Source organism: Rana temporaria, chromosome 1 (assembly GCF_905171775.1).
Source record: "Rana temporaria chromosome 1, aRanTem1.1, whole genome shotgun sequence".
Lineage (NCBI taxonomy): Eukaryota > Metazoa > Chordata > Amphibia > Anura > Ranidae > Rana > Rana temporaria.
The window spans coordinates 58,446,272-58,471,836 of NC_053489.1; the positions used below are offsets into that span (position 1 = coordinate 58,446,272).

A 25,565-nucleotide genomic window follows, 5' to 3' on the forward strand; every position below is an offset into this window, starting at 1 on the left:
AGGATTTGGCCCACAATATTTATCACCAGGGTTTTGCTGGCGGTATCACATGCAGTAATTGTCAGAAACAGCATGAATGCATCCCCCAATAGCCCTTTGCTAAGGAGCAGACTGGGAAGTTGGCTGCTGCATCCTTAACTGCTTGCCGACCAACGCACGACAATATACGTCAACAGCATGGCACAGACAGGCAGAATGACATATATATATATATATATATATATATATATATATATATATATATATATATACACGTCCCTTTTAAGATAGCGGACACGCGCGTGCGCCGCAAGCTCCATGACTCCGACCGCGGGTCCCTCAGACTCGATGTCCGAGGGCATACCCGCGATCGTGTCACGGTGAGGAAGAAGGGGGGAAATGCTGATGTAAACAAGCATTTCCCTAGTCTTCCTAGTGACAGGACACTGATCACAGCTTCCTGTAATCGGAATCAGTGATCACTGTCGTGTCAGAGTAAGCCTATCCCCCCTACAGTTAGAACACGTCCCTAGGCACACTTAACCCCTTCAGTGCCCCTTAGTGGTTAACCCCTTCACTGCCAGTGTCATGTTCACAGTAATCAGTGCATTTTTATAGCACTGATCGCTGTTAAAATGACAATGGTCCCAAAAATGTGTCAAAAGTGTCCGATGTGTCCCCATAAAGTCGCAGTCATGATAAAAATCACAGATCGCCGCCATTACTGGTAAAAAAAAAAAAAAAATGCCATAATTCTATCCCCTATTTTGTAGACATTATAACTTTTGCGCAAACCAATCAATATACACTTATTGCGATTTTTTTTTTTTTTTTTGCCAAAAATATGTAGAAGAATACGTATCGGCTTGAACTGAGGAAAAAAAAACATTTTATATATTTTTTTGGGATATGTATTATAGCAAAAAGTAAAAAATATTGAATTTTTTTTCAAAATTGTCGCTCTATTTTTGTTTATAGCACAAAAAATAAAAACCGCAGAGGTGATCTAATACCACCAAAAGAAAGCTCTATTTGTGGGGGAAAAAGGACGTCAATTTTGTTTGGGAGCCACGTTGCATGACCGCGCAATTGTTAGTTAAAGCGAGGCAGTGCCAAATCGAAACATTTACCTATAGGTAAGTCTATAATTAGGCTTGCCTAGAGGTAGTGTAAATATCTCCTAAACATACGCCGTTCAGGAGATTTTTACATTACATGCAGCCAGTGACATCACTGGCTCATGCGCTCTGAAGGAACAGCCACAGGTGCCATTCCTTCCGAGCCCGTACCGTGAATGACGCCTCCCGCGCACATAAGCAGAAGTGACGTCATTGTGGCTCCGGCCAATCAGAGAGCCGGAGCCCACAAAATCGAAAGAAAGACGGGTAAAAATCGAAGCCGCTACAGCACTGACATCACGGCGCTGGAACAGCTTCATTTTCAGGTAAGTTTCATGTAATGTGCTAGTATGTGATGCACATTATGGGCCAGATTCACAAAGAGTTACGCCGGCGTATCAGTAGATACACCGACGTAGCTCGGAATCTAAGCCCGTCATATGTTTAAGTGTATACTCAAACTGAGATACACTTAAACCTACCTAAGATACGACGGCCTGCACCGTCGTATCTTAGGGTGCAATATTTCCGCTGGCCGCTAGGTGGCGTTTCCATTGAGTTTGGCGTAAAATATGCTAATTAGTAGATACGCCGATTCACGAACGTACGGTTGCCCGTCGCAGTAAACATACGCTGTTTCCGTAAGAGCTATGCCGGCGTAAAGATAAAGCTGCCCCCTAGGTGGCGTATCCTATGTTAAGTATGGCCGTCGTTCCCACGTCGAAATTTTGAAATTTGACGTCGTTTGCGTAAGTCGTCTGTGAATGGGGCTGGACGCCATTTACGTCCACGTCAAAACCAATGACGTCCTTGCGACGTCATTTAGACAATGCACGCCAGGATTTTTTAGGGACAGCGCATGCGCAGTTTGTTCGGTGCGGGGACGCGCTTCATTTAAATGAAACACGCCCCCTACCTGCCAAATTTGAATTCCGCCGGGTGATTTACGCTATGCCGCCGCAACTTTACAGACAAGTGCTTTGTGAATAAAGCACTTGCCTGAAAAACTTGCGGCGGCGTAACGTAAATCAAATACGTTACGCCCGCCCAAAAATACACCCATTTACGTGAATCTGGCCCTATGACTTTACCTTGATGGAAGAAGAAAAAGAAAATGTCCAGCGGTATACAACCGCTTTAACAACATATGACTCATCAGCTGTCAGCGCGTTGTAAAGTGCTGAATGTAAAAACAAAAAACATGCCTGCAAGTTAAAATTATGAAAAAAATGCATACCACCGCTGGACCCGGAAAAAGGGGAAGAAAAAGCTCCGCTCACAATGAAACACTCCCGCAATCTGCCTGCTCCACCATTTGACAGGCCTCAAATAGGCCAAAATGTATTGTGCTACATGTCTTTGGTAAAAAAAAAAAATCTCAATACATGTATATTATTTGGTTTGCGTGAACGTTATAGTATCTACAAACTTTGGTGTAAATACTTGAATTTTTATTTATTTATTTTAACACTAGTAATGGCGGTGATCAGGGACTTACAGTGGGACTGTGATAGTGTGGTGGGAAATCTAACACTAACCGATGCTGGCTGGAGGATACACTGACACTGATGTCAATAGTGACACTAATACAGTGATCAATACTAATACTATGCACTGTCACTGTACTAATGACACTGGCTGGCAAGGGGTTAACATCAGGCTGCGATAAAAGGGTTAACTGTGTGCCTAACAATGTGTTATGTGTTTAATATGTGCTGATTTTACTAAGCAATCTTATACATTTTTTTCCCTGCTTTGCAGGAAACAAAAAAAACAGCAAGATCGCCTGTCGGTGTACAGAGTTCTGTGTTGTTTACCCACTGTAACAAATCACAGCACAGCCGGGAAAGAGGGTATTCACGCCTTACCCGGAAGCGCTGATCACGTACCAGATAGGTGATCCAGCGCACAGAGGCCGTACGTGGGGCAGTCGCTAAGCAATTAATTAAAGAAGAAGTAAGCACTGATGGGTTTTACTTCCTTTTAATCTGTGCAAACCCTGCAAATCATCGCCTACTTGCCCATTATGTGACATTACCTGCAAATGAAGCCCACGCTGTCCCCTGTGAACGCTGCATCCATCTTAGCCCCCCTTCTTTCCGGGGCCGCAGACTCCGGCTCTGTGACTGGCCGAAGCCACGTGACATCACTTACGTGCATGCGCACGGGAGCCGTCAGTCACATCACACGCTGGGGAAGAAATGGCACGGAGGTCCGTTTCTTCATAGCGCATGGGCCGATGACGACATTGGCGCACTACAAGTGAAATACGGCGCACGTTTAGGAGATATTTCCACTATCTGTAGGTAAGCTTTAGTCTAGGCTTACCTATAGATAAAAGCAAGACAAAAGGGTTTACAACCATTTTAAAGCTTCAAGAAAAGCATTACAGAAGCATCAAAAACACATCACAAAAGCATGTTGAAGTGAGCAAGTGTAAATGAGCCCTTAGGGAATCTCATGTTAAGTTGGATAGATCTTTGAGTATTTGTAGTGTAACTCATGGTATTTTTTTTTCTTTTGTGAACACAGCAAAACCTGACACCCCCAGTCTATCCATCTATTATAATAACCAATCAGAGGAATATATATTTAATATCATGACGCCTTATAAAGGAAATGAATATTTAAAGGATAATTTGATTCATGAAGTTGTCATCCGTAAGGAAGGTGCCGACTGGCCGGTAAGTAGACTCGTTTGCATTTTAAACTTAGAGTAGAGTACCAAATCATGGCTTTTATTAAAAAGGTGTTGCTGGTGTAAATGTTCTGCTTTGCCCATTGTCCAACAAATAGGGACGCCCTTTCCCCCTTGTGGAAAAAAACAACAGCAATCCCTCTCTCTAGCTACTATCATACATGCATAGAGTCAAATTATATCTAACGAGGATATTTGATACCCAAATTCAATATTAGGTGTATCTGCAGCTTCTAGGACTGGTAAAAAATAGGCAACAGCTGTAATGGACAACTGTCACTGTGTCAAAACATCTTATTTGAAAACAGAAAGTTTATGGCATGTGTCGATGGGCTAAGGCAGGCATCCTCAAACTACGGCCCTCCAGCTGTTGCAGAACTACACATCCCATGAGGCATTGTAAAACTCTGACATTCACAGATATGTCTAGGCATGATGGGAATTGTAGTTCCTGAACAACTGGAGGGCCGTAGTTTGAAGACCCATGGGCTAAGGTCTTGTGTCAATAGCAGGGATAGACTGGCCATTGGGACTACAGGGAGTTTCCCGGTGGGCCGATGGCTCAGTGGGCCGGCTTCAGTGACAGCGGACCGCCTCCCCCCTCCGCTCCTCTGTCTCTCCCTCCACGCAGCGCTCACCTCCTCTCCCTCCCCACAGCACTCACCTGGGGGGAACAAAGAAGCAGGGGGAGGAGCAGAGGATCAGGGGGGACGACAGAAGAGCATGACAGCTGACTCAACAGCTATGGCCTGGGACTTTCTCACTTCTGCCTAATCTTAAGGGGGGGCACCAAACTGATTCTTTGCCCCGGGTAAAAAATGTCTAGCTTCCCCACTGGTACTGCCTATAAGAGTACCAGCCGTTCTACTCTAATAAATAGAACGGCTAGTAGCTAGTTAAGGGGGAGAGGGGGCTTGGGGGGCCGGGGGGGTGCGGGAGTTATCCGGCCGCCATGGGAGAGACCTGTCAAAGTGGGCCAGCCTGGATGAAGTCCAGGGCCAAATTTCTGTCCCAGTCCAGCCCTGGTCAATAGTGTTGAGCAGAATACGCCATATTCGATTTCGCGATATATCTCGAATATATAGTCGAATATTCGAGATATATTCGCTAAATTCGAATATTCGTGATATTTTATCGAAATGAAATGATTGCGAATTTTCGCTATTGCGAATGCGAAAATAATTGCGAATTTTCGACAACAGCGGAAGGAGCACTCTGGCTCAGAATATTCGTGATATTTTGCACTCTGATTGGCTCAGAATATTCGTGATATTGTATCGAAATTTCGCAAAATGCGAATGCGATATTGATGGCGAAATTTCGGAAGGAGCACTCTGATTGGCTCAGAATATTCGTGATATTTTACAATACAAAATAATTGCGAAATTTCGACAAATGCGGAAGGAGCACTCTGATTGGCTCAGAATATTCGTGATATTTTACAATACAAAATAATTGCGAATATTCGGCAAATGCGGAAGGAGCACTCTGATTGGCTCAGAATATTCGTGATATTTTACAATAGAAAATAAAAAGTGTTTTGCATTGGTGGTGATTCTTTACTTTATCCATCTGTCACAGCCGTTTGTCAATCAAACACCTTGAAGATTGAACACGTTCATGCTGCATGCTTTGGACTTTTTTTCACTTCACATATCAGACATTTTTATGAAAGATTATTTTTCTATTATTGGGACTATATTTCTTTATATATTTGTTTCACTGTGTATTTCACAAGTTATTTGCGCTTGCTTATTTTATAATTTGCCCACATGTCTTGTCACTAGACATATTTTTTATTCTTGTAGAGCGACTCCATTTTCTGTCTTGTATTAATTTATGTTGTATAACATTTTTGAGTTGCTGCTGTATTCTCCCCTTTTTTTAAGGTATGCGCAATTTTTTCCTTCTTACAAAAAAAAAATATCAAACATACAAATATTCATAACAGAAACATACACAAAGCCCCCCCCCTTTTGCATCAGAGACAATCAGAGTTCTCCTACCACAGTTATCGAAAATTCGCAATCATTTTCGCATTCGCATTAGCGAAATTTCGCATTTTTTTTTTTTTATATTCGGCAACATAAAAGGATCGCCTCAGCTTAGCTACTCGGCCCAGGGTCTCTAATCATACCAGCAATGCTTTTAGACGTCGATAGGATGTGATCTGTTTTACAGTTTTTCTCCATTGTTTTGGCTCATTTCTTGAAACAGAAATGACATTCTCAAAACAACATGGACAAATCTCCAAACCACTTCGCAATTGTTCACAACTGAATGGCATTTCTCATTCATTTCATCAAGTTGCAAATGTCTCAGTACATGTCTCACTGTCTCAGTACATTTTTCAAATGATTTAGTACAAGTAGCCTACATTTAGCACAATTTCCAATTGAATAAATCTTGTTGATCTAAACGGATTGTCATTTCTTCAGTCTTATGGTCGTTCTCTCCAAAACGTGTCAGCGTCATTTCATTGTTTAAGTCATCACATGCACAATAGTCTGTTCAATTGTCAAAATTATTCAGGAACATAATACCATGAATACCATATATGAATCTCTTGGAACATTTGATAAAATGATTACAGCAATTGACAGTCAGGTGCAACTAGAACTTGACTAACGAAGGAGGAGTTGGAGTTGGTCTCAGATGACCAATCAAACAGTATGTTTAGTTACTGTACCTGACAGGTGCTGTCCATGATTGTGAATGCTGCCAAACATGTATATATAGAGCTTGACCATGCAGGACAAGTACACTTTCTGAACATGGAGTCACCTGGCCAAGTAAATGAACAATGGCAACTGTCTGCTCGAGGAAGAAGAGGAGGAGGAGTAAGGGTGCATGGTGGTGGAATAGGGGGAAGAGGCCGAGGAGCACGAAGACACCATGCTGTCCCTGATGAAATTCGGGCCACAATTATAGACCATGTCATCAGCCATGGCCTCACAATCAATTATGGAATTATATAATGTATAGGACAGGACACTGTGCATAGAGCAACAAATATGTTTATTCATTTACATATTCATTTAGTGTGTGTGATAGGCCTACAGTAAACAGGATCTTACCTCAGTGGGATGTTACGTATGATACTAACAATGACAAGAAAAATATTGTAGATGTAGCGCCTGTGTACTTCCAAGTACCGGTGCTATTACTGTAAATGTTAAGGGATAATCAGAGTGTAGTTGACTCTGATTCTGATTGCAATTTTACAAAGGGTCTCTGTTTCAGCTGGGCTGTGCTGCGGGTCCATTCTGTGGTTGCTGGGGTGTCATACCACCCCGGGGTGACAGTGGAGTCCAGGCTGGGGTGCCTCTTGCCAGCAGCCAATCGGGAGGGAGTTTCTCTCGCGGGGCATGCTGGGGGATACTTCTGGAGCAGACGCCATTGAGGCGGGGTTCTTTTCCTGAGGTGGCACCCACCTTTAGGGTGACCACACATCACGGCCCCAGGGCGAGATGGCCTACCAGATAGGGGTGCGCGTGCCACGCGGTGTTCCTGGACCATGTTGGCCCTGAAAATTTAAAGCTGTGGCGGGGGCCCCAGTATTCGACTGGGTCCCCAATTCTTAGAAGAACATGTACCCCAGGTTTGGAACCACTGGAATACTGGCCAGTAGTATATTGAACTTGTGGAACATAGAACATTCCTATGTAGCTGTCTGTAACTCTAGTGTATGACTCTTCTGTATGACTGATTTGATGTTTTCTTTTTTTACTCTATTGTAGAGAATAATGGCACTGGAAGGAAACGAGACCTCTCACATACCCGTGTATGTGGATGAGGCTGGCTTCAACCTGGCCAAGGGCCAAAGACGTGGCCGTAATTTTATTGGCCACCGGGCCACGGTGGATGTCCCAGGACAGTGAGGGGGCAATATAACTATATGTGCTGCCATTTCTGAGAATGGTGTGGCCACTCACATCCCCTGTCTTGGCCCATACAATACACAGAAGCTCCTCATCTTCTTGGACCACCTTCATTTGGATTTGATCCCTGAAAATGAGAGAGGTCTCAATTAGGCCTAGTAGCAGGTCACAAAATATAATTGTATGGGGAAATGTGAATTTTCACCATGGCCTGCTTATCAGGGCCTGGTTCACTGCTCATCCAAGGATGGATATGGTGTTCCTACCACCTTACTCTCCTTACCTCAATACTATTGAGGAGTTTTTCTCCGCTTGGAAGTGGAGAGTGTATGAGCATCGGGCTCAAGATCAGAGGTCCCTGCTCCATACAATGGACGCTGCCTGTGAGGATATTACAGGAGATCAGTGTAGGGGATGGTTGCAACATGCACGCTGTCTCTTCCCTCGTTGCATCGCAAGGGAGAATATACGCTGTGATGTTGATGAAAATCTGTGGCCAGACAGACAGTAGCGTGTGGATGGGCAGGAGGGTGAGGACGGTGGACAGGAGAGGGAGGGTGAGGACAGTGCCCAGGAGAGGGAGGGTGAGGACGGTGCCCAGGAGAGGGAGGGTGAGGACGGTGGACAGAAGAGGGAGGGTGAGGACAGGGACCAGTGAAGAGATGTTACAGTAGTTGTAAAACTCCAGCTTTATTTACAGCATTGTAGGCTACATGTAATTTTCCTTGTTTCATGTTTGTGCATTTATATTTCCGTATATATTATGCTGTATACATTTTCTTTTTACTCTGAAGTATGGAAGTTACCGTATTTATCGCGGTATAACGCGCTCCCGCGTATACCGCGCACCCCTAAAGTTGCCCCAAATCCTTTTTTTTACTTACAGTTTTGGTGTCTTGCGCGGCGTCCATCGGCGGCCTCGTCGGGTCCGGTGTCCGTCTGCGGCTTCGGGTGTCCTCTTCGTCAGGTCCGGTGTCCTTCTGCGGCGTCCTCGCGTCCTCCCCGCTCGTTTCCCGCGCCGAGTTTGAATACTGCGCCGACATATACCGAGCGCAATACACTCGTGTATCGTCGGGCAGGCTCGGCAACTCTCGCGCTGACGTCCTGTACACTCAGAACGTCAGCGCGAGAGGCGCCGAGACTGCCCAAAGATACACGAGTGTACTGCGCTCGGTATATGCCGGCGTAGTATTTAAACTCGTGGCGGGAAAGCGGGTATCGGCGTATACCGCGCACCCACGATTTTGCCCTGATTTTTAGGGCAAAATAGTGCGCGGTATACGCCGATAAATACAGTACTTTGTGTGTGAATGATAATGGTTACAATACTGTAAAGTAATTTTTTCTTGGCAGTATGAGTGCAATGTGTGATGTCAAACCTTGAAGGGGGCGACCCTTCCCCCAATTTTTTAATTTTTTTTCAGTTTTATACACAATTGTATTCAGTTAGATATTTCAATGGTCCTCTGCCATAGAGACAAAACATCTAAACATTTTGACTTGCGGTGCTTACACAATGCCAAAGGGATGAAGCATTTTGGGGGCACTGACTATTTGAATGAAAAAGAAATTTAGTTTTGACACATGAGTGAACTGTTTTGGGAAAGATATGAATTTTTGAAGGTGAACCATGGTGTTGTGCCGAACCATCCAGGTTATTTTGGAAAAAGTACCAAGAGAGCTGAGAACGTCCGGTCTGTATCAAGAAATGAGCCAAAGCAATTGAGAAGAATCTTTGCCATTTTGAGGGCACTGACTCTTTATATGGGAAATGAATACGGTTTTGAAGCAAGAGTGAACAGTTTTGGGAGAGATATGAGCTTTTGCACCTGAGTTATAGTGTTGTGCTGAACTGTAAGACTGTTTTGCCAAATGATCTTAGAGTTTTGAGAATGTCATTTCTGTTTCAAGAAATGAGCCAAACCAATAGAGAAAAACTGTAAAAATAAAATTGAAAAAATGCGAATATTCGGAATAGCGAATATTCACCGCGAAATTCAAAATATATCGCGAATACTCGAATATGCCATATTCGAGCAGAATATTCGCAATACGAATATTCGTGAGCAACACTACTGGTCAATAGCATCAGTTTGACATTCAGTATGAGACCCTTCTTAGCTTATTCGGAACTTATTTTTCTGGCAGACTTATCCCGTAGCCTCTCATTTCTGGTCCAAGGTCTATAATCTATCAATCCTTCACATTACTCTTGCACAAAACCCTTGGGAAACTCTCATACCTAAGCCCAGTTCATATCTTAAAATTCGGGACCCATGGCTTGACTATATTGAACACAGGTTAATCACAGGTGGTAACCAAATAAGTCGCCACCAACAGACCACATGGATTTACCTCTCCTTCAGCCCCACCCGACCTTTTCCGTCCCCACCTCCCCGCTTTTCACGCTTTCTTCTTCTCTTTTTCTTCTCCCTTTCTTCTTGCTTTTCTTTCACCTCTCTTTCTTTCCTTTTCTACTTCCCTTTACATTACTTTTGGCCTGTATGACTTAATTTATTAACTAGATTTTAATCACCTTTCTTCTGTCCTGGTAAACTACTTACTAACAGAAGGAAATTTCCCTTAGATCTTTTCATTTTTGTACCTTCACATTTTGTTTTGCGTTACTCGTACTTTTGTTTCATGTTGGTCAATACATGCACGTATGGATTAGTGTGTGCCCATTTGTGCAGACATGTATGGATCCTCCTCTTTATCCCTATTGCCATACATATAAGTCTTCTATTACTACAGATAAATCGCCTACACACACCACTATCGATATAACTTGACTATAGATGTTCAAGTTGCATTTTTATTTATTATTACTATTGTCTAAATATATTAGTTTGTAATTTTTTAGATATATATATTCCTAATTATATAAAAAATATATATATATATATATATATATATATATATATATATATATATTTTTAAAGCACAATGTTCTTGATATACATATATGAATTATTTTTATTGTGACTTATACTTGTATAATATATATATATATATATATATATATATATATATATATATATATATATATATATATATATATATATATATATATATATATATATATATATATATATATATCTCAATATCAATTTATACTTTGTATTTCAGTGCCAAAATGATCTAACCTTCTATGTAAGTGTATATACAGTGTGTGTGTGTGTGTGTATATATATATATATATATATATATATATATATATATACTGTGTATATATATATATATATATATATATATATATATATATATATATACAAACCCTACATGCTTTTATGAAGACACACAATTTCCATACATTATGCACATTTTAATTATTTTAAATGACTATCTCTTAATGTAGTACCTTTTGGCTGTGCAATATATTCAGTGTCTAGACTTTCTGGCCAAACCTATACTACTATCCCTGTGCGGTAGCTGATGATGTGGTGTGTGCGCTGGAGCTTGTTTGTTCCGACGGTCGGCCCATGCACATAAATAGCACCATTCCAGCACTGCCATGTTAGGCCTGTAGAAGGAGCCGATGCTCCGAGCGCATAGCCTGCCTACTCTGTCCATACAGTACAGTCTCTCCTTGATGTTCCTTACTTCCGGGGAGCATTCCACGCTGGTTCCGGTCAACTTCTTGGTGGCCACAGGACCTTTCGATTTCTTCTCTGCTCTCTGGCTCTTCTCCCTTCGCTGATGTCTTCTAGCCCTCTCCGGTTCTTCTCCCTCTGTCCGCTGTCTTCTCGCTCTTTTGCCAGGTCTTCTCCGCTGTCTTCTCCCTCTGTTCGTTTTCCGATGTTGACTCAACGCTCCCGCTCTAATGCTCTAATGTTAGGTGTGTGGTGTGCCACTACTTATACTAGCATGGGGCGGGGTCGCCGGGTCGTGGCATCCAGAGGCCCCGTACCTTATGACATCACTGCCTGGGATATGATGGGGTGGTGACATCATAATTCCCCCCCATACTCATTCACAAAGGGTGAGGGGCCGGGATCTGGGGGACTACTTGTTAAAGGGGGCTTCCAGATTCCGATAAGCCCCCCCACCACCAGACCCCGACAACTAACGGCCAGGGTTGTCAGGAAGAGGCCCTTGTCCTCATCAACATGGGGACAAGGATGCATTAAGGTGTAAAAAACATGAACCTTTACAACCCCTTTAATGCCATAAACCTTACCGATATCACACTAACTAATGATCATATAACCCTGCTACAAAAAGGTTTGGGTTTCTCCCCAAGCTGCCTGGGAGATCAATTTGGGACTTATAAAAACGTGTGTCTTTTTTCTACGTAAAGTACATTTTAAGTTTATGTATTCCCAGAAAGCTACCTGAGAGAATGGGGAGATGAATTTGAATACCTACAGCGTAATACCTGGTTGCGTTCAGAGATCCTCCTTCAGGTCTATCTAATAAGTCAAAGAAATTCCCAAATTTGAGTAAATACCCATTACCTCCAAACTATTCTTGAGGAAATAACAAAAGACATCAGGAAGGTGGACTGGACATTTTGCCCCTGGACACAATAATCTTACTAGAAATGAACATAGGGAACTTAAAGAATTAAGGGAAATTAAAGAAAATGTGATTAGCTGATAGGCATATTTGTTATTTTTGAGTTGTGCTGAGGCTTGCTAGCCACACAAATTTGGGTTCCACATAGGACCTGACCCATTAGATCTAAGGAGGTGGGGAGCAGGGATAGATTTGGGAGGGGGGAGATAGGGAGTGTTGTATGTGGAGTGGGGGGTGTGGGTTTGGGGGGGGGGGGGTTCCCCACTTTTCATGGGGCAGTTTGGCTTTAATGCTGTGTTTTGATTACATATGTCCAATAAAGTATTTTTTGTGTTTGGAAGCCTTGGTATGTGCTATATCCTCTGTGTTTTTTTGGCTGTGCTTCAAAAGCCCACCAAAAAGATTCAAACTTAAAGCGGGGGTTCACCCTTAGAGGGCACTTTTTAGCCTTAGATTCCTGCTCGTTTTGTCTAGGGAAATCGGCTATTTGTTTTAAAATATGAGCAGTACTTACCCGTTTACGAGATGCATCCTCTCCGTCGCTTCCGGGTATGGGCTGCGGGAATGGGCGTTCCTTCTTGATTGACAGTCTTCCGAGAGGCTTTCCGACGGTCGCATCCATCGCGTCACGATTTTCCGAAAGAAGCCGAACGTCGGTGCGCAGTATAGAGCCGCACCGACGTGCGGCTTCTTTCGGCTACGAGTGACGCGATGGATGCGACCGTTGGAAGCCTCTCGGAAGACTGTCAATCAAGAAGGAACGCCCGCTCCCGAAGACCCATACCCGGAAGCGACGGAAGAAGATGCATCTCGAAAACGGGTAAGTACGGATCATATTTTAAAACAAATAGCCAATTCCCCTAGACCGAACGAGCAGGAAGCTAAGGGGAAAAAAAAAGGAATTGTTTGAACTCCCGCTTTAAAGTGATTATAAGCCTCAGACAATAATTATGAAAAAAGCATATCCCTCTATAGTGTATACTATACTAGTGTATACTCAATCAAGAGCACTAAGTGTCATTTCTCTGCTGCCCGTAAGAGTCATTTCTGACAATTTTCCTGACACCAATAGAAAAAAGTTGACAGGGGAGGGATCTCCAGCACACAGCCTGCCATTGACAGCCTCAGCTCTGGTGCTGTGTGAAGGGGGGGGCGTCACTTCCCTCCAATCAGCTCTCCGAGCTCTCCTCACTGAGATCTGCAGACTGTAACTTCAGCTTCCCCCCTTTCTGAAATCTCAGACAAGCTGTATAAATTCTGCACTTTGAACGACTGTTGAGAAGAGAAGACTGCAGACAAACATGTAGAACTTATGTAGGAGGATCTGTTTGATCTAGATATATCACCCGAGGCCAGTCACTTCTCTGGGTATATGTAAGAGTTTACAACCCCTTAAAAGTAAACATGTGCTTTGCCAACATAGGACAGGGAAACACGTCCACTTCAACGAACCCTCTGCTACAGCATATATTCTCCTGTCCTTAAAGGGTCACTAAAGGAATTTTTTTTTTAGCTAAATAGCTTCCTTTATCTTACTGCAGTCCTGGTTTCATGTCCTCATTGTTCGTTTTTGCTTTGATGTTGCTGTAATTCCTCTCTGTTCTGGACACTTCCTGGTTGTCTGTTTCCTGATCACCACAGTACTGGGAGATTTCTCACTGTGGTGACTAATCAAGGAGGTGTGATTAAAACCCCTCAGCACCAATGCAGTTTCGTTTTGCAAAACCTTCACTGCCATCTATTGGCTCTCTGGCTCTGTACATCAGAGAACCAGAAAAACAGCAAAAACTAAACTAAACTGCAGGCACATTATATGATTGGTTTTTTATGTATTTTTAATTATTTTTAAAAGGAATCAGTTAACTTTTATGTCTCTATACCCTGTAACCAGTCATTTCAGCAAAACATTTTTTTTCCTTTAGTGACCCTTTAACTCTCCTTCTAAATGCAAAATTATGGACTCTCCCCGTGTGAGAATTCTGGTACGTGGTCGAGAATTACGTGATTCTCGATTAGCCAAATACTTAGAGGGTGTGCTTGGGGAGAGCCTGACTATATATATACTGAATATATAAGCGCATTTAATTTGCCAATGTTGCATTTCTTTTAGAATCAGATAATTAAGGGCCAGATCCACAAAAGGGATACGACGGCGTATCTACTGATACGCCGTCGTATCCCTGATTCTATCTTCGGAACTGTTCCACAGAATCAGTTTTCCAATAGATAGGGAGAAGATCCGACATGTGTAAGGGACTTACACTGCCGGATCTTAGGATGCAGTACCGCATCCGCCGCTGGGGGCATTTCGAGTCGAAATGCCGCTTCGGGTATGCAAATTAGCACTTACGGAGATCCACGAAGCTTTTACGCTTCGTTTTTTCTCCGTAAGTATTAGTTTGCAATCGTAAAATTAGGGCTGCTTTTACAAGGCCTAAACTGTTTAGGCCTTGTAAAAGTAGACCCTTCTATCCTGCGTCGCCGTCTTTTTTTTTTCAAATTTTTTTTTTCCCGCCTTAACTCGTATTTTTTTTACGCCCGTCGCGATTCTCAAAACCCGGCGCAACGTAAAACCGCGCAAAGCACGTCGGGAAAATGACGTCGTGAGCATGCGCCGGCCGGATTTAAGTTACACAGCCGAAAATTTCTAGGTTAGTGCTTTGTGGATCGGGCACTTAGGTAGAAATTTTCCAGCCGTGTAACTTAAATTGAAAAAGTTACGTTGCGCCGGGTTTTTGTGGATCTGGCCCTATGTTCTTACATGATAAAATGAGATCTTCAGCTATGTTAGACCCCGTGTCTACTCTAGAATTTAGTAGACCTGTATTTTTATGTGCCAGATTTTATTTCTCACCTCAAGCCGAAATCAAAATATTAAATGCCCCCAATGATTCAGGAGTGGAACCAACAGATGCCAGACCAATCCTTGTTTAAAATGCCATCTGGGACACTCTCTGCATGAAGTCTGTACATTCATCACATGTTTCTAGTTTTGTATAACGAGTGGAGGAATTAGAACCTTTGGCAGGTCCACCTTCTCTTACACAGGTTGCTAGGAAAGCTAGGTAAATGTAGTTCTCTTTTTGTTTCCATTGTAACCAGTGGAGCAGTTTGTGATTGCTTTGGGCCGTTTCAGGCTTTGGAGGTTGCAGGTTTGATTGCTTCCCGCTGTTTGCTGGAGGATTCTAGAATATAGTAGATAGGAAGAGGCAGATCCGCAACCTAAATATTTATGTAGCATCAGCCAATCCCTGGGGGAAGGTGCCTAGAAGATAGCTGGGGAGTGCATAAATAGTTTGGAGCCGAAGGCCTCGTACACACGATAGGTTAACCAGAGGACAACGGTCTGAAGGACCGTTGTCTTAGGTTAACTGATGAAGCTGACTGATGGTCCATCACGCCTACACACCATAGGTTAAACAACCGATCGTGTCAGAACGCGGTGACGTAAAACACAACGACGTGCAGAAAAAAACGAAGTTCAATGCTTCCAAGCATGCGTCGACTTGATTCTGAGCATACGCGGGTTTTTAACCGATGGTTTTGCATACTAACGATCGGTTTTGACCTATCGGTTAGCAATCCATTGGTTACATTTTAAAGCAAGTTTGCTTTTTTTTAACCGAACTGAAATAACCTATGGGGCCCACACACGATCGTTGTCCTCTGGTTAGAGTTGCCACCTCATCCCTTTAAAAAGGAACACATATGAATTACACAGGTTCTGAGGTTAATTTAATGCAGGTAAGGCACCAAATGAGTCTAATTACCACCTTAATTAGCCACAGAACCTGTGTAATTAATATGTGTTCCTTTTTAAAGGGATGAGGTGGCAACCCTACCTCTGGTTAACCTATCGTGTGTACGAGGCCTTAGGCAACCCTGTTTTAGTTCCCACCCTAAAGGGTCGCTTCTCATCTGAGCAGCGAAGCTGGGGGGGGGGGGGGGGGCTTGTTCTGCTAAAATCTCTGAAACTAAGCAAGGGATCCAGTCTGGGAGAATCACTGAGGATTTGTCTGTCTGATTTTGGAGTGAGGTATCCAAGGGACATTGTGAGTACAGGCCTAAGTGGAGGATCGTAGTAACTGTTGTTGCTGATATTCCTAGCATATCAATACTAGTGGTGGTCCGGCCTGGGACATTGCTGAAAGTGTCCCGGTGCTGTTCATTTTCCCAGTCATTTTCCCAGTCCCAGGACAGTTTGTCCTATAAAGTATTATTAGGCCTCATGCACACTGGACGTTAAAATAACATTATAAAAAATGCAAGTAGCTTTGCAGTGAGTTTTTCAACTTTTTTCTGATTTTTTCAACGTTTTTGCAATAGCTTTTTTTAGCCTTTTTTCGCATTAGCGTTTTTTTTTTCAATGGTTCAAAAACGGTAAACGCTGGACGTTTTTTTAGTGTTTATGGTGTTTATCGACGTTTATCAGCGTTTTTACAGCTGAAAAACGTCTCTCAAAACCCACTAGTTTTGTTTCTGTTTTTACTGCTCAAAAATGCCACTGCCCAAAACTGCTGATAACAGCCTATGTGTGCATGGACACATAGGATAACATGACTGAGTTTAATGACTGTAGAAAAAAACGTCTACTGCCAAAAACAGCTGCTGTAAAAATGTTAAAAAACGTCCAGTGTGCATGAGGCCTTACAGTGACGAGTGTCCTCAGTTTTTTTCTGAGCATTTAGGGCCAGATTCACGTAGAATCGCGGCGGCGTAACTTATCCTAGATAAGTTACACCGCCGCAATTTTTCTTTGCAAGTGCCTGATTCACCAAGCACTTGCAATGAAAACTACGCCCGCGGCCTCCGGCGCAAGGCGGGCCAATTCAAATGGGCCTGTGCCATTTAAATTTGGCGCGCTCCCGACCTACTGCGCATGCTCCGTTTCCTAACTCCCGCCGTGCTTTTTTTTTTTTAAGTGTATTTTGTGCGTGTACTCGAGAGAGGAGCCGGACTGCAGGAGTTGGGAGTAGGCAGGCCTCCCCCAGAGGCAATCTGCCATCTTTCTCCATGCCCCGGGTGGCAATGGCGGGTGCGTGAGGGGGTCCTCCCACACAGCCCGCCCTACCTGCTCCGCTTTGAAGCCCAACGGGGCAGAGGGACTCCCTATAAGGGAGTGAGAGGATCTAGCCCGCTCAACCAGCCCTATTAGTCCTTCGCCTCTCTTTTTAGAGACTGCGTAGTCAAAGTGCGTGCATGTTAACCCAATTTTGAGTGCGTGTAAGTGTGGTGGTTTTTGTGGGAGGGGGGTGGGCGTACTAAGCGCAGGCTTACCTCGCATAGCACACCCAGCGGGAGCCGGGCTGAGACCACCAAACTCAATTCACATGTAGCCGAGACCGGGATCCGAACCCCTAGCTGCAGAGGTGAATGGCTTGTCAGCGCAGTGCCAATCGCGTTGAGCCACCACAGCTCCCTGCTTTGCGGGCCGTGACATCATTTTTTTGAACGGCGACGCGCGTAGCGTACTTCCGTATTCCCGGACAGCTTACGCAAACGACGTTAAATTTTGAATTTCGATGCGGGAACGACGGCCATACTTTAGACAGCAATACACTTGCTGACTAAAGTTAGGGCACCAAAAAAAACGACTAACTTTGCGACGGGAAACTTGACTACGGACAACGTAGCGAACGCGAAAAACCGTCGTGGATCGGCCGTAACTCCTAATTTGCATACCCAACGCTGGTTTACGACGCAAACTCTACCCAGCGGCGGCCGCGGTACTGCATCCTAAGATCCGACAGTGTAAAACTATTACACCTGTCGGATCTTAGGGATATCTATGCGTAACTGATTCTATGAATCAGTCGCATAGATAGAAACAGAGATACGACGGCGTATCAGGAGAAACGCCGTCGTATCTCATTTGTGAATCTGGCCCTTATTGAGTATCTCACAGCTCCCTATGATCCCCAGCCTAAAGATAAGGGAAAATATAAAATGTTGAGTTCACGGAGACAGGAACCGTGGCTAAAACTTACAATAAGAACAATAAGAAACTTACAATGAAAGGGGGTATTTCCATTTTTTTTTTCAGAGATCTCCTCTCTTTTTGGTGTACCTCGGTGCAGGAAATGAGAAAACATTTACCCGATTGGACACAGACAACAAAGAAAAGGGGGGTGTCCAAAAATTGGATTTAAATATACAGTACTTAAAACAATCTCAGCCACCCCCCAGATAATTAAAAATGTATTTCAAAATTATCAAAATAGAAATATTAAAAAAGATCATTTTTTTTATTTGAATGAATGAATGAATATGTCTTATGCACGTATTTTTTTTTTTTTTCCTGCAGATATGTGGAAATGAAAGAAGTTATGGAGGGTACAAGATGGTAAGTGTTAAAACCAAATTATTAAGAGATTTTAATGGACATGTCATTATAATTTACTCCACATAAATCATATTATTTTTGAGAAACAAAACTATCTGTTAATTGTCATTATTAACCACTTTACGTCCAGAGAAAATATAATTTTTTTGCGCACCCCCAATAAAGTCTACATTTTTGTCTACAAAAGATCTATCTGCTTTCCCTAAGGCCTCGTACACACGACCAGACATGTCCGATGAAAACGGTCCACGGACCGTTTTCATCGGGCATGTCTGCTGGCGGATTTTGGTCTGATGTGTGTACACACCATCAGACCAAATTCCCCGCGGACAGGATACGCGGTGGCGTCGGGGCGACGTGTCGGCGACGATGACGCGGCGACGTGCGCGACCCAGGAAGTTCAATGCTTCCACGCATGCGTCTAATCACTTTGACGCATGCGAGGGATTTCGGCCCAGCGGACATGTCCGATGAGTCGTACTAATCATCGGACATGTCCGACGGACAGGCTTCCAGCGGACATGTTTCTTAGCATGCTAAGAAACATTTGTCCGCTGGAAACCTGTCCGCCAGCCCAGGAATCCGGTCCGTTAGGCCGTACACATGGTCGGACAAGTCCGCGGAAACTGGTCCGTGGACCAGTTTCAGCAGACATGTTCGGTCGTGTGTACAAGGCCTAACACACAGGTGAGTTAGCCCGTGGCTCTAATCGGGTGCTTCAAAAAAATACCCCCACGCTGAAATTCAGGCTTACGGCACCGGAAAAAGGACTTGCCTGTGTTAATAATTGTGGCCTATTAGAGGAACAATTAACCAGTTGGACCAGGAAGCATACGGGGTTGAGTGTGGGGCGTGAAACTGTATAAGTGCTCGTAGAGGTACATGTAATTGGTCCCTTTGGGAGCGCAGACACACACTTAGATGAGAGAAGGGCAACGAGGCCTGATAGTGGTACCCATGAATGCCCATGTTTGGATGGCCCTGCCTACAAACTCCTGCATGTGATCAAAATGCTAGAAATTTAAATCATATGGTCCATGGCTACACAAAAACCTTGTGGATAGTTCGCAAGGCTTTGATACATTAGAACACCTTTTTCTATTAGGCTCCTTGTCTGTAGAGATCCACAAAGGAGCAAGGTAAGTCTCAGGAACCACACGGGGGGAAGTTGGAAGGGAGGTTGCATGCCAGTTTATGGAAGTGATAGCTTTATAGAAGTTCCTCTATCACTTCTGCTAAAGAGAGAATGACCTTTTAAAATAAGTTCACAGGTGCTTTTGCAGACATGACTATATTTGAACTCTTCAATTGCCAAGACTTATAGTAGGTGCACCTATGACGGTGGTTTCAATGGACTTATGGGTTTTTAAATTAGATAGCACAACAGAAGCTTTTCCATTTTCAGACACTCAGGGCCAGATTCTCGTCCAGCAGCGTATCTCTGCGGCGGCGTAACGTATCCAATTTACGTTACGCCGCTGCAACTTAGACGGCCAAGTGCTGTATTCTCAAAGCACTTGCTCCGTAAGTTGCGACGGCGTAGCGTAAATCGGCCGGCGTAAGCCCGCCTAATTCAAATTTGGATCAGGGGGGCGTGTTTTATGTAAATGTACTGTGACCCGACGTGGTTGACGTTTTTTCCCGAACGGCGCATGCGCCGTCCGTGGAATTTCCCAGTGTGCATTGCTCCAAAGTACGCCGCAAGGACGTCATTGGTTTCGACGTGAACGGAAATGACGTCCAGCCCCATTCACGGACGACTTATGCAAGCGACGCAACTTTTTCAAATTTCGACGCGGGAACGACGGCCATACTTAACATTGGTACGCCGCAGTTATGCCTCATATAGCAGGGGCAACATTACGCCGGGAAAAGCCTAACGTAAACGGCGTATCTTTACTGCGTCGGCCGCGCGTACGTACGGGAATTCACGTATCTAGCTAATTTAAATATTTTGACGCGTAAATCAGCTTACACGCCCCTAGCGGCCAGCGGAAAAATGCAGTTACGATCCGACGGCGTAAGAGACTTACGCCTGTCGGATCTAATGGATATCTATGCGTAACTGATTCTAAGAATCAGGCGCATAGATACGACGGCTTGGATTAGGACTTACAATGGCGTACATGGCGCTGCGCCGTCGTAAGTCCTTTCAGAATCTGGGCCTCAATTATTAAATCTCTGTTGGGCGCTTACTCAATACGCAGCAGGGCTTTTTACTACAGAGCAAGTAGGAAACACTGGAAAACATGTGAAAAGGGCTAAGAGCCCCCCCTGCTAAAAGCACATAACAATATAAAATAATAATATGCAGTATCTTATATACATGTATGTAAACCCACTCTCATCCTTTCTAAACTACAGCCATAGTGCTGATCTATAAGGATATAGATTCCATTCAATTTTCCATTAAATTTTTCTCAATCAGCCTACTGGCTGATCGAAAAAAAATACGGAGTCATCTATGGCCAGCTTAACTCCCCCTAATTTTTTCCAAAACAAATAAAACATGTTTTGCCTTTAGATACATTTTATAGAAGATCTGCACCAAGAACAATTCACAGACTGCCAACGGTGACTTCCCCCTTCAATTGCTTTTTTTTCGTATACCGTATTTATCGGGGTATACCGCGCGCCGGCGTATAACGCGAACCCCAAGCTTGGAAGGGAAGTTTTAGGAAAAAACTTACATTTTGGATGCTCAGCCTTGTCGGTGTCCGTCTGCTGATGAAGTCACGTGATGTGACGAACACGCGTCGGGACTTGAGCACTGATTGGGTAGCAGCACCCGACGGACGGTAGACGAGCGCGGCGCTCGTGCATATGTGACCGCCTAAAGACTGCTTATTGTGAGTTTTACTAGATGGTTTTATTCTCTTTTAAATAAATTTGTTGTACGGAATCACGCGATGTGCCCCCTTTCTTCTCTCTCCCCCGCCCCTTTCATTTTCGTATGAGCGGCTGACTCCACGGATACTGAGGGGAGAAAGTTGCGGCTGAGAGAAGCTAGGTTGACGAGCTCAACGCTCGTGGAGATAGGCACCCCTTTCCATACACTGTGTAAGTTTACATCCACTTACCCACAACAGGGACCCCTTTAGTGGCAACAGGACTATTCTATAGTATCTTTATTGTATCTCCTACATGTATGGTCCATCACTGAGACCCATCCATTCACTGGGAGGTTGAAGCATTGGTAATTGATTTGGCTTTATGTGACAGCCGTGAGGTAAGCTGCTAGGATCACTAACGGTGTGGGCTGCACGTTTTTGGATTCGTTTTTGCTGTGCATTTTCACCTATTTGGCTTTGGAACTTTCACTCTAGACCATTCACCCATCAATTTTTTATCAGCCTCATCTGGAATCTTGGTCTTCTTTTTGTTTTAATCTGGGACTGTTATATGTATCCACTGAATATATTTTCACTTTGTTTATCTCAGTACAGTTCTGTTTAGTTTTTATGTTCACCTAATCACTGTTTTTTAGGTTGTATTTTCCACTGTGTGTGTACATTACATTATTTATCTTCCCGTCCCACGGGCCCACTTGTACCCCCCCCCCCTTCCCCTTCAGCAGTAGTATCTCACAGCGCAGACATCACCATTTTTCGCATTATCAATTTTGTCTAAATGGGATAGACCCTTTTGTTTGCTGCAGTGTGCACACTCACATTTACCACCTTCCTTTGCCCCTTTTCCAGTCACTTATCCAACACAGTGCAGGAGTTCCACCTATTACTGGTGTCCGTCTGCTGTCGGCGTCCATCGGCGGCCTTGTCCGGCGTCCGTCTGCGGCCTTGCGCGGGGTCCGTCCAGCCTTGTCGGTGTCCGTCTGCTGTCTTGCCCGGCGTCCATCGACGGCCTTGTCCGGCGTCCGTCTGCGGCCTTGCGCAGGGTCCATCCAGCCTTGTCGGTGTCCGTTGCGTCCGTCTGCCGGGGGGGTTTGAGTTTGGCGCCTCGGTCGAGCTGTGCAGAGCCGGGTTTCCGGTGTGTTCGGCTCCTCTCGCGTGGCTGCAGGCGGAGCCGAGCGTAGCCTAGTCGAGTGCGCAGTACACTCGGCTCGGTCTTTCACGGCGGCGCTCAGAGACAGCGGGGATCGGCGTATAACGCGCACCCACGATTTCCCCCTGATTTTAAGGGGAAAAAAGTGCGCGTTATGCGCCGATAAATACGGTAGTTTATTTGTTTTCTCTTAAAGTGGATGTAAACCCACTCTCATCCTTTCTAAACTACTGCCCTAGTGCTGATCTATAAGGATATACATGCCTCCTGCATGTATCCTTACCTGTCAAATGTCTCCCCTCTGTCTGTTATAAGAACTGAAAAACTGCAGATTCTGTGGGTGGATCTGTTGTCTGGAGCTCGGTGGGTGGAGTCGTGATGTCAGTAGACTCCCCCCCCTCCTCTACACTCCCCTTGTCAACATGCATTTTTTCCTATGTATTCCTTACACTAAATTCTGCTATGATCACTAACATCCAGTCAAAATCCAGAAAAGTAACCACATGACTTCAGAAAAGGAGTGGGGGTGGGAATTAAAAAATAATGCCTGTCTCCAGGCTAGTGCATGAGATATGTAAATAACCTGTCACTCACAGCAAGGGGGCGGAACAGACTAAGGTTTTTCTCTGTAAGTCCGTTTTATTTCACTGAACAATAAAAGAGGATTGCTCAGAGCTGGATTAACTCTGTGTGGCAAGACTGGGCACAGATGATAGGAAATCTTTTACTCTACATTGTGACAGCAAAAAAAAAAATCAGGTTTACATCCACTTTAGATGCAAAAAGATTGGAAGCTGCAATAAAGTTTGTTAGAAATCGCAGTAAGTAATGCCGTTTACATAAGGCGTACGTCCGGCGTAAGTTTACCACTCATAAAGCAGGGGTAAGTCATGTTAAGGTATGGACGTCGGAAACGTCGGAACAGCCGTCGTATTTTACGTCGTTTGCGTAAGTCGTACGTGAATGGGGCTGGGCGTAGGTTACGTTCACGTCGTACGCATTGAGCCGTCGTATCTTAGGGAGTATATGCGACGTGATTCTGAGCATGCGCGCACATGCGCCGTTTGTTCGGCCATTCATTTACATGGGGTCACGGTTAATTTTAATACAACACGCCCACTACCTTCCTAATTTGAATTAGGCGGGCTTACGCCGGCCCATTTATGCTACGCCGCCGTAACTTAGGGAGCAAGTGCTTTGGGCCAAATCCACAAAGAGCCGGCGTAACGTACATTTTTCCATTTAAGTTACACTGCCTTAAAATTTCTACCTAAGTGCCCGATCCACAAAGCACTTACCTAGAAATTTTCGGCTGTATAACTTAAATTCCGCCGGCGCAAGGCGTCCCTCTTCAAATGGGGGCGATTCCCATTTAAATTAGGCGCGCTCCCACGCCGGCCGTACTGCGCATGCTCGTGACGTCATTTTCCCGACGTGCATAGCGCGAAATTACGTTACGCCGAGCTTTGTGGATCGCGTCGGGTCAATAAAGTTGCGTCGAAAAAAAAAAAATATACGGCGGAAAAAAATAATTCAAAACAAAAAAAAAATCGTGTCGCTGGACAGAAGGGTCTGCTTTTACATGGTGTACTAACTTTACACTTTGTAAAAGCAGCCCTAATTTTGCGTTTGCAAACTAAAACTTACGGAGAAAAAAACGAAGCTGAAAAGCTTCGGGGATCTCCGTAAGTGCTAATTTGCATACCCGAGGCGGCATTTCGACACGAAATGCCCCCAGCGGCGGATGCGGTACTAAGATCCGGCAGTGTAAGTCCCTTACACATGTCGGATCTTCTGCCTAACTATGGAAAACTGATTCTGTGGATCAGTTCCATAGTTAGGAACAGGTATACAACGGCGTATCAGTAGATACGCCGTCGTATCTCTTTTGAGGATTTGGCCCTTTGTGAATACTGGTCTTGCCTCTCTATGTTACGTCGGCGTAGCGCATATGAGATGCGCTACGCACGCTCATAGATACGCCCCTGTCTGTGAATCTGGCCCATAGTTTTTTTCCAGGACATTAATAACGGTCGTGTGTACACGGCATAAGAAGGGATTTACCTCACTTGGGGCCAAATTCTCAAAAAAACTGCCTAACTTAACTTTCAGCAGTTAAGTTACACAGGCGTTAAATTTCTACCTAAGTGCCCGATCCACAAAGCACTTACCTAGAATTTACACGCCGTGTAACTTAAGTGCCTCCGTCGCAAGGCGGTCGAGGGGGCGATTCCTATTCAAATGAGGCGCGCTCCCGCGCCGGACGTTCGGCGCATGCGTGTGACGTCATTTTTCCCGACATGCATCGCGCGAACGTACTTTACGCCGGGCTTTGTGGATCGCGACGGGACAATAAAGTTGCGTCGGGTAAAAAAAAAAATACGCGCCGGGAAAAAAAAATCTAAATTTTAAAAAAAAATCTAAATTTAAAAAAAAACGCGGCGATCGAAAAAAAGGTTTGTTTTTACAAGGTCTAAACAGTTTAGGCCTTGTAAAAGCATCCCTAATTTTACGCATGCAAACGTAACTTACGCAGAAAACACAAAGCTAAAAAGTACTCATTTGCATACGCAAAGCGGCATTTCGACTCGAAATGCCCCCAGCGGCGGATGCGGTACTGCATCCTAAGATCCGACAGTGTAAGTCTATTACAGATGTCGGATCTTCTGACTATCTTTGGAAAAATCCTTCTGAGGATCGTTTCCAAAGATAGCCACAGGGATACGCAGGCTGAACAGCAGTTCCGCCTGCGTATCTCCTTTGAAGATTTGGCCCTCCATGTTTTGTCTACAGGACAGGAAACTAGGGAAATTCTCCACACGGAGGGCAAAAAATGTCATTTTAACCATTTCCAACACTATCCAAAAATAATAATAATTGGGGTTTTAGATGTTCTTTAACACCTCCAGAAGATTTACCCCCCTTAATGACCAGACCATTTTTTGCAATACAGCACTGCGTTACTTTAAATTACAATTGCACATTGTCATATGACGCTGTACCCAAATAAAATTGATGTCCTTTTT

At 44.2% G+C, this 25,565-nt stretch overlaps 1 protein-coding gene across 1 annotated transcript in view; it reads left to right on the forward strand.

Annotated features, from left to right (window-relative positions):
- The window catches only part of IL7R (interleukin 7 receptor), a 75,128-nt gene that overhangs the window by 33,573 nt on the left and 15,990 nt on the right, over window positions 1-25,565 (forward strand). The window contains exons 5-6 of the mRNA XM_040338295.1: window positions 3,630-3,781; window positions 18,499-18,537. Coding sequence (XP_040194229.1) covers window positions 3,630-3,781; window positions 18,499-18,537 — 191 coding nt within the window. The remainder of the gene's footprint in view (window positions 1-3,629; window positions 3,782-18,498; window positions 18,538-25,565) is intronic.